The sequence below is a fragment of the Canis lupus genome, chromosome 31, assembly GCF_048164855.1.
Source record: "Canis lupus baileyi chromosome 31, mCanLup2.hap1, whole genome shotgun sequence".
In the NCBI taxonomy this organism is placed as follows: Eukaryota; Metazoa; Chordata; class Mammalia; order Carnivora; family Canidae; genus Canis; species Canis lupus.
The window spans coordinates 15,719,996-15,734,302 of record NC_132868.1 but is presented as its reverse complement, the minus strand read 5'-3'; the positions used below and the strand labels follow the sequence as shown (position 1 = coordinate 15,734,302).

At 35.2% G+C, this 14,307-nt stretch overlaps 1 protein-coding gene across 6 annotated transcripts in view; it reads right to left on the bottom strand.

Moving 5' to 3' along the window:
* The window catches only part of FXR1 (FMR1 autosomal homolog 1), a 61,991-nt gene that overhangs the window by 26,533 nt on the left and 21,151 nt on the right, over nucleotides 1-14,307 (bottom strand). For all 6 annotated transcript variants that reach the window (XM_072807522.1, XM_072807523.1, XM_072807526.1 and 3 more), the window contains exons 2-5: nucleotides 11,432-11,484; nucleotides 9,854-9,947; nucleotides 582-653; nucleotides 15-163 (exon numbers count right to left, since the gene is read on the bottom strand). In XM_072807522.1, coding sequence (XP_072663623.1) covers nucleotides 15-163; nucleotides 582-653; nucleotides 9,854-9,947; nucleotides 11,432-11,484 — 368 coding nt within the window. The remainder of the gene's footprint in view (nucleotides 1-14; nucleotides 164-581; nucleotides 654-9,853; nucleotides 9,948-11,431; nucleotides 11,485-14,307) is intronic.

Sequence of the window (14,307 nt, the reverse complement as noted above, 5' to 3'; positions counted from 1 at the left end):
ACAAAATTACTCACGCCTCTCTCAAATCCTCAGGAACATCCACTGTGCATTTAAAGAAGGTATTTTTTTTGACAGTTTTATTTTGATTGACAGGCCGAAGTCGTTCAAATGTGACTATTTCATTGTAAGTGGCATCACAAGCAGCATATTCAATGACATAAAACTAAAAGACATCAAAATACTTTAAAAATCCCATCTGAACAAAAATAATGAGCTTAAATGAAGTTCTAATTGCCTTGCTCAGCTTAACCAGTAGACCCACCCCCTTGTGGCACAAATACTAAGCACAGCTTAGTAACATCAATCTGATTTGCCTAAACTAGATTATAGGCTCTTACAAGCATGAACCTTGGTGGTCCTCACATTCTTGGAAGTGCGTCCCTGAAGAAAAGCTTAGATGTTTCCAAAATCAGAAAACAAATAAAACTAAATGCTCTAATGAGTTTTTTAAATGTATGGTCAACTATTTCCAAAGGAGATATTTTGAAATAATACTAAGAATTAAAGTAATGTTTACAGAAACCAAGAGTTGAGGTATTTCCTTGGAAACTAGTCATAAAGCAAGGGTAAATATCACTTACTTCTCCTTTCATCATTCGAACTTTAGCCAACCACCATCCACATGGTTCTTGGTCATTTGCTCTTGAATATACCTGAGAAGAGAAAAAAAAAAAGGCCTTTATCCATTTATTCTGAAATATTTCAATATTATAATGACTTCTTATAAATGCAAAATCCCACTAAACTCTAGAATCAAAAATGCCACTGCACTAAAAGTGCACTAAAGCATAATTTAGGGAGTCACATGTGCTTAAATTTTACTACTGAAAAACAAAAAAATCCTTTTTGGGCAATTTGGCTCCTTGGAAATCTAATTCCAAATTCATGAGTGTTTCCAAACATAAATTATTAAAGAATGCCTCTCACAAAGCAGTTTAATATAGTATAAAACTGAGTTCTTTCAATTTGTCAATACTGTCCATCTTTAAGCACTATTCTGATGATTCAAGTATCAGACACAAGGATATGCTAAAACTAATTAAAGACATTTTAAATCTCATAATGATATTTTTAGAATGCTAAAATAAAGAGCTGTTTTCAAAAAGTAAGAAATCCAATTTTAAAACCTTCAAGGATAGGATTCCTTCCTGACAAAACTACATCAAATGCAGTAAAATTGTTCTGTTGAACAATAAATTTAAATTATACACATTTAGTACATCTAGCAAGGTACAAAAGTATCTTATAAACCTCTTTTGTGGGGAAGCCCCGGTGGCACAGTGGTTTAGCGCCGCCTGCGGCCCGGGGCATGATCCTAGACCCCTAGATCAAGTCCCATGTCAGGCTCTCTGCATGGAGACTGCTTGCCTGCTTCTCCCTCTGCCTGTGTCTCTGCCTCTCTCTCTCTGCATCTCTATGAATGAATAAATAAAAATCTTTTTATGAACAAAATCTTATATGCCCTGTATTCATAATTATCAGGTATTTTGTAAAGTAACACATTAAGAAAGTTTCCTTTCAAGGATTAGTTAATTTCTTATGGTACAGTATCTTGATCTATTTTTCAATACGTGGAAAACTAGGGGGATGGAAGAAAAGACAACCAAGAGGAACTCCATAAAAATCTTTATTATAAAAAAAAAAAACTTTATTATATGACTGAAGGAGGTCTCTGCAGAGGAAGACAAGAAATCTACCAACATATGTTAACACTTATCTTTGGTTAAATACAAACAACTACTGATAATAAGCAAAGTTTTGGAATGCTGGAACCTTCACTGAAGTGATCAGAAAATAATCTGGGAAGTGGAGGAATACTAGAAATGTAACTGGATATTCAAGCCAAAAGCTCATGATCAACTTCACTGTGCACCATAATCAGAAAGAAGACCAACATAACAGTCAGGCTCCACTGGACTCAATTTCAGCTTTGCATTTCTTTATGACCAAATCTATTTGTAACTCTTATCTTTTCTTATACGTCTCAAAAAAAAAACAGTAAATTTCACTTCTTTTTTAGATTAAAACAAAATTCATCCTATCTTGCAAATTATTTTATGTATCCAGTGGAACCTCTTATAAACCTACAAGGAAATCTAATGATCTTGTTTTCTTCTGTATCTTGAAACACTTTACTATTTCATCATCATTCATCAATTATTCCCAACTATGCTACAAAAAATGGCTAGAAAAGAGAAGAATGATGGTATCACCTGGAAGAACACAACAGTAAAATATAGTGTTACTACTGCATCATCCTGTAGTTTCTTTACTGCATAGTCTTTCAAGAAATAAAAGACTGGAGACATCATTCTTGCAGTCTGCTTTTGGTTTTCACTCAACAGTTAAGAATTCAGAATTTTTAATTTTCCACCCATAACTGCAAAGACAAAATTCACAGAGGAAGGGCTTTCACAATTATCAGAGGAATCGGGACTGATGAAGAGACAGATAATAGCACGCTAGATTCTAATGGTGAATGTGAAATTATAAGCAGAATCTCCCACCATGAAGCCTCCAAATGATGAATATTCCCAAACAATATACTTCTAAAGAGAAAAAGGAAATTTAGTATCCTCATCCAGCTAATCATTCAAACTGGGACAAAATCCTGCAACAAGACTCTGGACCATTCTGTTTTTCTAAAAGGACATGTGACCATATTCTCTCATCTTTTATGATTGTACACCAAAATGTACCTCATACAGTTCCTAAGTGGACAAATGCCAAAGGCAGCTGTGTATGCAAAGATGACTAGAAAGAAACAAATGATGGAGACATGCAAAAAACTCAATGGATTAGTCGATGCAATTGGTTAAATTTGAAAATGGTATAATTAAAGCACAAGAATGACTATGCTCTCTGTTCAATAAAATTAGAAGCCACTAAAATTAGTTCCAAAATATTCTTAAAGTACTGCATTATAATAATTCAAGTATAAGATGAATCAGAATGAAATGATCAACTAGAACTTACTGGATGTGTTTTAAATTTGGTATCAGTATTTGTAAGATGAATTTATTCTGGGTTTAGGCATAATAGCTTATGTGTAGTCAGTAATATTTTAGAGACCTGTACTCATTTTAGGTATATGCATTATCAAAACCAGGAAAATATGGAATAAAAAGTTCTTTTTGCCATGTCTTTTTAAAGATTTATTTATTTATTCCAGAAAGAGAGAGATGGGAATGTGGGGGGGAAGGGGTATAGAGGGAGGAGAGAGAAACTCAAGTGGACTCTGCTCTGAGCAGAGAGCCCCAACAGGGCAGACTTGATCTCCACCACCATGAGACCAGACCTGAGCAAAATCCAAGAGTCAAATGCTTAATTGTGCCACCTGTGCCAAGGCACCCCTGTATTTGCTAAATACTCATTAAGATACTTAATGTTGATCTTCAGCATCCTTTTATTAACGTCTGCAAAATTACATGTAAACATACTTAAATTTTTTTTAAACGGCTACTGGACCCAAGTGGTTAAGTGATGATGACCATTTTCCCAAGTGTGACACAGGTTAAAAGAAAACCCTGAGAACAAGAGAGAAAGTGCCCATTCCAAGTACTATTTCAGAAAGGCAGTTCATCTAAACGGACTGGAGTTATCTCTTGGTAACCTAGTGAATAGGTGCCTCAAAAGGTTTGGGGGGGGGTGGGGTGGAAAAGTCTTTAAATTACCTAAATCCCTTTGTTCTAATTCCATTTTCACCAAAACACAAATTTCTAAGGAATGTGGCTTCCTATGTGAGCTTACCACCAAAAAAGAGAATAAACCATTCTGGACTGCCTTGAGGCAGCAGCTCTCATTGAACCTTACAATGCTAGATTCCATTTTATACTTATTCTACCTCCATAAGCTACACTAGTAACTTTACTCCTGAAAGACAAAGCCACTCTCATTAAGTCAACTAAATCCAAGTTCCTGAACTTGAATCAAAAACTTTGAATTTGGTTCCACTTGAGTGTAGTGGGCCCAACTACATTCTTTCCAAAATGAACAGTATTATCTCACACAATAAAAAATCACTTTAATGACCCAGCATTAAAACTGTGCCCTAGTATACTGTGTCCCAGACATTGATTACTATATTTATTACTGCATCAATGAAGTAGGAGTAGCTCATAGAAACTCTTTATTCAGACTTTAAATTTCCAAACTATTCCCAAGGAGCAAATCACACTCTAAAGCAATAGCCCTCATTATTTTAACATTCTAAGTTTCTACAAATCCAAAGAAGAGCTTTTTAAAAAGACCAGAAAGTACCCATGAGAGACCTAAAAACAAAACAGTACTCAGGCTGAGTAAGTCCAATTTATGGAGTGGAGGATGGAACATGAAGAATCAAATTCCAAAATTCTACTTCAGGGTTCTTTCTGCCAAATAACTCTAAGTCAAACCTTATTAAAAATGGCCTCTAAATTCTAGCACACAACCAAACTATTACTTTAATGGAACTCCAGTCTGGATCCTAATGTTATCAACCTTTCTTTCAGGTTAATAATGTTCAATATGGGGACGCCTGGGTGGCTCAGTGGTGGAGCATCGTCTGCCTTTGGCTCAGGGCGTGATCCTAGGAGTCCTGGGACTGAATTCCACATCGGGCAGGGAGCCCAGTTCTCCCTCTGCCTGTGTCTCTGCCTCTCTCTCTGTGTCTCTCATGAATAAATAAAATCTTTAAAAAAAATAAGTAAATAAAATTTAAATTTTTTTTAAAAATCATGTTCAGCTATGCTTTTCAAAATCACAACAAATATGTTCAAATATGAACACCAAAAATCAAGAAATTTTACCAGTTTTCACCAAATTCCTTATAAAGAAAATTTCTAAGTAATATTAACCATTAAACTGAACACTTAATCATAACAGCTGATTTTATAACTATGAGATACATTTATTGAGTACTGTTCCTCTATATCCACTATTTCATCTCATTACAATCATAAAGCATTATGAAGAAATGGAAAATGTACATCAGGAAAGCAAGTTTAACATCTAGAACACACTAATGTGATTTATCTACCTATACAGCAGTATTTTCTCATTTATATACTTTGCTGATACTTTTAACAAATGGGTTTAAGTCTTAAAAAATAGCCATTTTCCATATAATAATGTTTACCACTTCTTTAACATATGCAAATCTCCCAAGCACTAAGACTAACAATAGGCTTGGCATTATAAGACTAATTACAGATAAGTAAATTTCAGATGAGTAGCAAGAATCAATTTGAGACTTTTTTTAAGGTAAAATGGAAGCTACATGTATTAAAAAATACTGAATTTAAAATTTTTTAGGGTGCGCACCTGAGTGGCCCAGTGGGTTATAAGCATCTGACTCTTGATTTCAGCTCAGGTCATGATCTCAAGATTGTGAGACTGAGCCCTGCACTGGGCTCCATGGACAGCATGGGGTCCACTTCAGATTCATTCTCTCTCTCCTCTTCTCTCCACTCACATGGGCTCAGGTGACCCCCCCCCCCAACAACCGATAAATATTTTTTTTTTTTACTTTAAGGTAAAGGAGCATCTTATCCCAAATTATTATTACCCTTATTTCTCAAGACATCTATCCCAACATTATAATTAAAATATAAAGACACATAATGTGGGCAGCCAGGGTGTTTCAGCGGTTTAGCACCGCCTTCAGCCCAGGGCGTGATCCTGGAGACTCGGGATAGAGTCCCATGACAGGCTCCCTGCATGGATCAATGTCCTGCTTGAGATTTTTCTCTTTCCCCCTCTCCTTCTGCTCCTCCCCAACATGAGCTCACATGTGCACCCTCTCTTTCTAAAGTAAATCTTAAAAAAAAAAAAAAAAAAAAAAAAACTGAATATTCCTTAAAACAAAAAGATACAAGCTACAGAAATACTGAAAAGAGTATCTTGGATGCCACACCAAAAAAATTCAGCAGATTGGAATAAAATATTACTTCTTCATGGGTAAAGCCATTAAATACACTTTTTTATTGCCTGGGAGAAAGCATAACAGGAAAAAAAAAAAAAAAAAAAAACTATTCACAAAGCCCAAAACTTTCCTACATTAAAATCTGCATAGACAAAAAAAACCCCACAAAATTCACAGAAATGGCTAATAGCTGAAAAACTAATTTAAAAGATGCTCTCAAAAAATAAAATAAAAGATGCTCCGTATCTCTAGTGATCAAAGAAATAAACACTCAAAAGACATCAGCTTCCTCCTATCAGGTTTATGAAACTTTATAGATTAATAATAACCCAGCCAGTCGATCTAGGAGGATACAAAGTATGAAGTAGTAAATCAAATATATTTTTGGAGGGTAAAATTGGTACATTTTGGCACCATCAGAAATTTAAATATACGTGGCTTCCAATTTCGCAAGTGAACCATTTAGATTCCACAGTATCAGAAAATGGTTTACATAAGGACATTAACTCTCGGTGTTTTGTTTTGTTTTGTTTTTTTGGCAATAGTAAATCTGCCAATAATTTCAATTTCTTCTAATTATGATACGTCTATTAAAAAATATTATGAGGTGGTTAGAAAAAAATCAGGCAAATCTAAATCACAAATATATACCATATTCCCAATTTCTGTGATACACAGACACACACACAACTGTGGTAAATGACATTTAAGCTAAGGTTCACACACAAGCATACCTACACTGAGAAGGAAAGTTCACTTTTACTTAATATAATTCTGTATCATTTCATTTTTTTACATTAAACTTTATTTGAATTTAAAGGGGGAGGAAATTTAAAAGAGAACTACCCCAAGACCCAGTAATCACACCACTCTGTATTTCCTCAAAGAATACAAAAACATTAATTCAAAGGGATATATATGCACCCCTATTGTTTACTGCAGGATTATTTATAATAGCCAAACCATGGAAACAAGCCCAAGTGTGTACCGACTGATGAATGGACAAAGAAGATGTGGTATACACACACACACACACACACACACACACACACACACACACGAGTATTATTCAGCCACAAAAAGAATGAAATCTTGCCAATTGCAATGACATGGATGGAGCTAGAGAGTAATGTTAAGCAAAATAAACTAGTAAGAGAAAGGTAAATGCCACATGATTTCACTCCTAGGTGAAATTTAAGGAATAAAATAAAGGAAAAACTAACTACAGAGAATAATCAGATGGTTACCATAGGGAAGTGGGGTGGGGGAATGGGTAAAAGAGGTGAAGGGGATTTTGGATACACTTATCTTGAGGAGCATTGAGTAATATACATGGACCTACTGAATCACTACATTGTACCCTAGAAACTAATGTAACACTGTATGTTAACTACACCAGAAATAAAAATTTTTTTAATTTAAAAATTTCGAAAAAGGGGTAAGGAATTTTCACGAATTTTTTTGATTCAAAATGTAAAGCACTAACAACCATAATTCCTAAACATTCCAAATCAAACAAACAGGTTCCTAAAACTAACGGTGGCCAAAAAAAGAAAGCAAAAAGTACAAAGGAAAAGCCAATAAATCAGTGGGTGGCAAGATCGATTTTAGACTTCTTTATGTGAAGTTTCAAATTTTTCAAAAGTGGAGAAAAGTGACATCATCTTACTTTCAGATAATGATTCTTACAATTTAAGGAGCAAATTTCACTAAGACTGAACCATAAAACACAATGTGAAATAAGACACTCTGCAATCATCAATTTTCAAATCATGCCATCTCTTACATCAGTATTTTGTTACACAGCTGGGGAGGCAGGCCAAAAAGATGGTCCAGAAACTGGACAGGAACTTCTTAGTCTAAGACACGCAAAAAGCACAACAAAACACCATCATGAGCATACCATCAAGTTTTTACTTTAATCTGAGTAAATATGTAAATGAATATGTAAACAACAATTTAAAAAGTATGAAAAGGGATGCCTGGGTGGTTCCATGGTTGAGCATCTGCCTTCCACCCAGGGCATGATCATGGAGTCACGGGATCAAGTCCCACATCGGGCTCCTTGCATGGAGCCTGCTTCTCCCTCTGCCTGTGTCTCTGCCTCTCTCTCTCTCTCATGAATAAATGAATAAAATCTTTAAAAAAATAAAATAAATAAAAAGTATGAAAAGCACTAGTCTCAGAATTGACCACCACACATTTCTAATTCTAGAACATTTCCAAAATGAAGTCATTTCTTGCTTGACCTGACTCATCACCAGAATTCCAGAAGAAAAAACTTCTAAAATTAGAAATAAATTTTGAAAAATGAAAACAAATCAAGCCTTTTATCCATCCCCACAAAAGATGGGGATTAGAGAAGGATACAATATTGAGAAAACCATTTTCCCTGGAGTCTAAAAGTCCAAGTGAACAAGCACAGTAGTGATCAGCAGCATCACCACTACAGTTCATAGTACCCACTAGCACTATATTTCACACTTAATTTTCAGCACTGGCCACTTTGTTTCCCTTTGTCTTCCCATACCATCCAAAGACACAAATACACACCACAACTAAGCTACAGTTACAGGGCTCCTTAGGAAAAAAGCTGTTAGTTCCCACTTTTGGTGGAAATGAACTACAAAAGAAAAAAGTAAAGTGAAGGCTATATATACCGTTAGGGAGTGAGGCTCATGGTGCCCTGATACAAGTTATAATATGTTTTGATTTAGCATAAGCCACAGAGTGCCCAGTGAACTTAGAGCAGGTAAATAAAATCTAGGCCAAATATTAGAATGGAAAGTAGGGAAAGTAGGGAAAGGCTGCCAGGGATTAAAAATGCCACAATTCTTTGGTTCCTAGCGTGTAACATCTACAATTAATGGGAATTCAAAATTTACCATAAAAATTACAAAATATAAAAAAGGCAGATAACTGAATTCATGTGCCAAGTGCTCAGAACATTACCTCGCACAGAGTATGTACTGGTAAGTGCTTATAAAAATATTTAGATATTTCATCTGTTATCGGTTCTCCTCTACCTCCAGTTCCCCTAACACTACCCTACATAAGCTAAGTACAAATGAGATTTGAAATATCTTCCAATATTATCAAATCAACTCCCTGTGAGAAATATATTTAGTCTAGTAGAGAACCTTGAAAGAATTACATCAATCTCTTAAAAACTACAAATCAAATTTTCTATCTCCAACAAACTCACACCTCTAATAATTATTTCCACATTTCACATAACATCAGGAATATTTAACGTTAACATATTGAAAATAGACATCCATACTCTAGTAAGCATGAAAAAAATCAATATACAAAGAAGTGGCAGCATATGATCCCACCTTTATTTTTAAAAATAGGGGAGGGAGAGCCTGGGAATGACAAAAATGGAGAACAGTGTTTTTTCTTCCTCTCAGCAGTAATTCCTGTTTAGTCATTTTTGTTTTTCTGTACTTTTTAAATTTTCTGGACATTCCTAAACTATTCAACAAGACAGTAGGGTAATTATAACATTTCACAGTTTTACATATCAACTATATTAATAATTACCATAATAAAGGGTATTAATATGCTATAGATATACTAAGAAAAAAACACAAAAAAAAATTTAAATTAGCAAAAAGGAAAACAGCAATTAACACTACAGAGCTCTCTGTGCCAGATTTTATACAAAACAATTCAGTACTATACTATCATTCTTAACTCCCAAATTATTTTCATTTTAGTGGCAAAGAAACTTGACTAAGCCACAAAGCTAAAAATGGTATAAAGCTGAGACACGAATCCTAGCTCTGACTCAAAAACTCAAGCCCTGCTATATTACACAGCCAATAACAGACTCAAGAAAAGGAATTAGATTTATTCTCTATCAGCTAAACAGATTTTCCTATAAGAATACTTATTTAAAAAGGGGGGGGGGGCAGGCACACAAGAAAATAAGCTTAAAATACATACCTCTACTTCATCTCCTTCACTAATTTCTTTTTTTATGTCAGGTGGTGGTGGTAATCTAACTTCATTAAATGGAACCTGGCGTTCTGGCTGCCAGCTGAAAGATGAGAAAAGGAATTCATAATTTTGAAATAACTATTGTAAAAGCCTCTATATGAAAGCTATACAGTCTATGCTTAGTGGTGCGTATTTTTTGAGTTAATCATTTAGCTTTCCCTAATTAAAAGCTTCATTCGTAGTATATATTTTTCCAAGTAATTAGTTTGTTGAGGTAAAACGTTTTGCATGACTCTTGATGAAGTTTATAAATTAACATCAACCATAATTATGTATTACCATCCAAATTACTCATCCTAAGGAAATGGTACATTTTTCTAAAAATGAAATAGGCTAAGTACATAATGTCACATCTACATTATCAATAAAGAATTGTGCAACCAACTTATTTCAAACCATTTTACAATCTTATGACCTATCAGAGAAACAGAATTTCAGAGCTTATAAAATGTTAACTGCGTTCTTTGTGTACATGTCCATAGAAATGCAGAAAATCAGTTATTTTGCATAACTGCGATATTTAATTTTCTTACAAAGAATTTACTTTTCTGCAATGGATACACATATTAATATTAAAACTTGGGAAGAGCTGACTTTCATCTTTGAAGCAATTATGACCATATTAAAACAAATTTGGCTGTTGCTTAACCTTTTTTGTGTCATATTGTATAAACTGGATTGATAAAGTTAAAAATTCTTCCCTAGTCTAAGTTCTAATAGGTCATTCATATGCCTGGGAGTTATATAGCACATAAAAATGCACATAAATTCCTATAGCTTCCAACTGCAAATGCTGGGCAAAACATCAGGAGACAAGATTCGTGGGTGCTTTCGTTTCACCATTACTATCTAAATGGCAGTTGCTCAAAGACAGGAATCATCCCAACACTTGTTTCTACACGAAACAGCTGCTGGGCAGATATCTTTTCAGGTCGTTCCAGAAGCAGCTTAAAAGTGAAAGCTGAAGACTTCTTTTCTGACCTTCAATTATACAGTGCTCCTTTATAACTCTTCCAAACCAAACACAATATACGTATGGTCTTTCACATTTTTAAAACAAGACCTAGACCCTACAACAACTGTAAAACTCATACTATTCCTAATATCAAGTTTAAATTAAAGGCGGCCCCAATACATACTCTGACTACTAGCAGCCATTTGGAAGACCTATATCATTTCATCATTCTGGCATTTTAAGAATTAAGCATAGTATAATCCCATTTGTGCCATCTACTTCTGCCAAAAAAAAAAACTAATTCATGTTTACACATGTTTTGGCAAAAGGAAGGAAGCAAAGAAAGATGAAAAAAGTGACAGTATATTGTGGGGAGAAAAACAGGTGGAAAGTTATCAAAACTAGGACTACCTGAACTGAAGAGATGATCTAACAACCAAAGACGTCTACCCAAAAGCAAAATCATTTTCCACTGGCTTTCCACTGGCAATAGGAACACCCAAAAGCAAACATGAATTTACACAACCAATCTTTAAAATTAAGATCTCTATCGATAAAAAATGACATACTTGTTCTCAAAAACAACTGTGAGGGAGTCTTCATGAACATCTTTGATAAATCCCTGCAAAAAAACAAAAACATTATCAAAAGCATGTCAATATCCAATTAAACATTACATCAGGGGTGCCTCGCTGGCTTGATCAGTAGGGCATACAACTTCTGATCCCAGGGTTGTGAGTCCAAGCCCCACTTTGGGTGTTGACTGCACATCAAAGAATTACGTTAACTCTAAAAGCCTGTAATCAGACATACAAATATGGAATACCAAAAAGAACGGAATTAGGCATACATGAGTTTGATTTCCATCTCCATCATTTATCAGCTATACAACCTCAGAATTTACTTAGTCTCTCTCAATCTGTTTTTACATATGTAGTGTCACCTAGCTCGGGATTAGAAAAAAATGATGTGGGGATGGATCCCTGGGTGGCTCAGTGGTTTAGCACCTGCCTTTGACCCGGGGCGCGATCCTGGAGTCCCGGGATCAAGTCCCGCGTCAGGCTCCAGGAATGGAGCCTGCTTCTCCCTCCTCCTGTGTCTCTGCCTCCATCATGAATAAATAAATAAATATTTTTTAAAAAAAGAAAGAAAATGATGTACAGCCCTAAAACACCATAGGCATTAGTTGATATTCAAACTGAGCAAGGTTGTCTTTAAGTGTTACTTAAAGAGTAACTCTGAATACTTAAAGAATACTCTGTGAATAAGAGTTCAGACTCTTAAAATCAGGCTGCCAGGGTTCAAATCCCAAGCTCTAGCACTTACACATTCTCGGACACAGTTTTAACCTAATGATTCATTACAGCATCATTCCTCATGGAATTACGAGAATTAAGAAATGTCATGTTCACCATAGTACTTGGTGAATTTACAAATATCCTAAGTATTATACTGCACCATTAGTAAAAAGCATAACTACGTTTTGAATACTAACGTTCTTTTAATTTAATCTTATTTTTCCTACCAATTTCCCCTCCCTCCTTCACTTAAAAATTAAAGAAACTGAACTATAGTAAGTATATTCTCTCAAAATCATTTTAGAATAAAGATAAAGATTCACAATAAAAATCAGTGGTCATTTTCTAGTCTTAAAATTAATTTTGAAACTAGTTATTTTTGAGGTGCCTAGGTGGCTCAGTTGGGCATCTCTGCCTTCAGCTCAAGTCATGGTCTCAGGGTCCTGAGCTTCGGCCCCTCATCAGGCTCCCTGCTCGGCGGGAGGTCTACTTCTCCTCCCTCTGCTGTTCCCACTGCTTTGTTCTCTTTCTCTTGCTGTGTCAAATGAATGAATAAAATCTTTTAAAAAAGTGAAATTAGTATTTTTAATCTATCTTCCATTGATTGATACAGCTGAAAGAAATCTTAAGATCGGTCATTCAAGAAAGAGCAAAGGAGGGATCCCTGGGTGGCGCAGCGGTTTGGCGCCTGCCTTTGGCCCAGGGCGCGATCCTGGAGACCCAGGATCGAATCCCACGGGGATCGAATCCCACGTCGGGCTCCCGGTGCATGGAGCCTGCTTCTCCCTCTGCCTATGGCTTTGCCCCTCTCTCTCTCTCTCTCTCTCTCTCTCTGTGACTATCATAAATTTAAAAAAAAAAAAAAAGAAAGAAAGAAAGAGCAAAGGACTTCAGTGTAGAATAAATGTTCAAATACTTGCTCAGCCACTATGTAACCTTCCACTGCAGTCCACTTGGCAGTTCTATGATTACAATTGACATTAAGCAACACTTTATATTACTGTGGAGAAGGACTGCAAAGTTCTCAACCTTAGTCAAATGCTTACACACACACTCTGAGACACAGAGTACTCACTAAATAATTTTCCAAAACATTTTTATCACACCACACTTCATAATATCCACTAAATACTAGCTAAATAAACACACTTGCAGTACCTGGTTAAAACAAGGCAGAAATGAACATTTCCAGTTTCCTTCATCTTCCTCCCCCAAAAGTCTACTGAGTAATACACTAAAAACTTTAAAGCATAAAACCAAGAATAAAGAGGACAAAGAGAAAAGAAAAAATTGCAACAAAATTCTGGAAATTTACAAAATAGATGGAAGAGGAGTATCAGTAATTTAAAAACAAAGCTACCATTACTAATATTGAAATGCTTATTATATATCAGACATTATTCTAAGCAAATAGCAAACCAAGAACTAAAACAAACTGGTAATGGAAAAACTGAAAAGCAAGCAGATTACTACCAAACCAGAAAAATCCTTGGAAATGAAGACAGAAACTCTTGGAAAAGAGAGGGTAACAGATGTGACTAAATATAAAAATCATCTTTCTTAATAACATAAGACTCACCAATCACAGAACATAGGTAACCAATATATCTAAATCAGTGCCCTACTCTCACGTTAGTCAATTGCATGACTGTATATTGGCTCTGATCTCACACTCCAGCTTCAAATGTCTATTATCTGCTTTATTTGTGTGCTATAGGACATTTCAATGCAAATTTCCTCATATGAAGCATAAACTCTGAATATATTCCTTTCAAGAATGCTATACCAGCTCCTGCCATGTAATTCCAGAGCCATATTTTTTATTCCTTTCTTCCCTAAAGCTAAAAATTAAGAGCTGCCATTCCAGTTCTGATTACTGATCCTGCTCTAATAATGAGAGTCTGGCCAGTTTCTTTATTTCTAGTAGGGTCAGCCTCATCACCTTCTGCAATCATTTTGGTCAGCACTTTCATAGTTAGGTTACCAGCAAATCTATCTCTATTAATACCCTGAACATTTGTAAGAAGTATTTCAGGAACAGAATTTCGTAGTTCATGAATATGAAAGTAAAGCACACCTTTAGAGGTCAGTCCTTTTAAACTTTCACTGAAGTTTTCTACTTCTTCACAACTTTCAGAATCTACAGT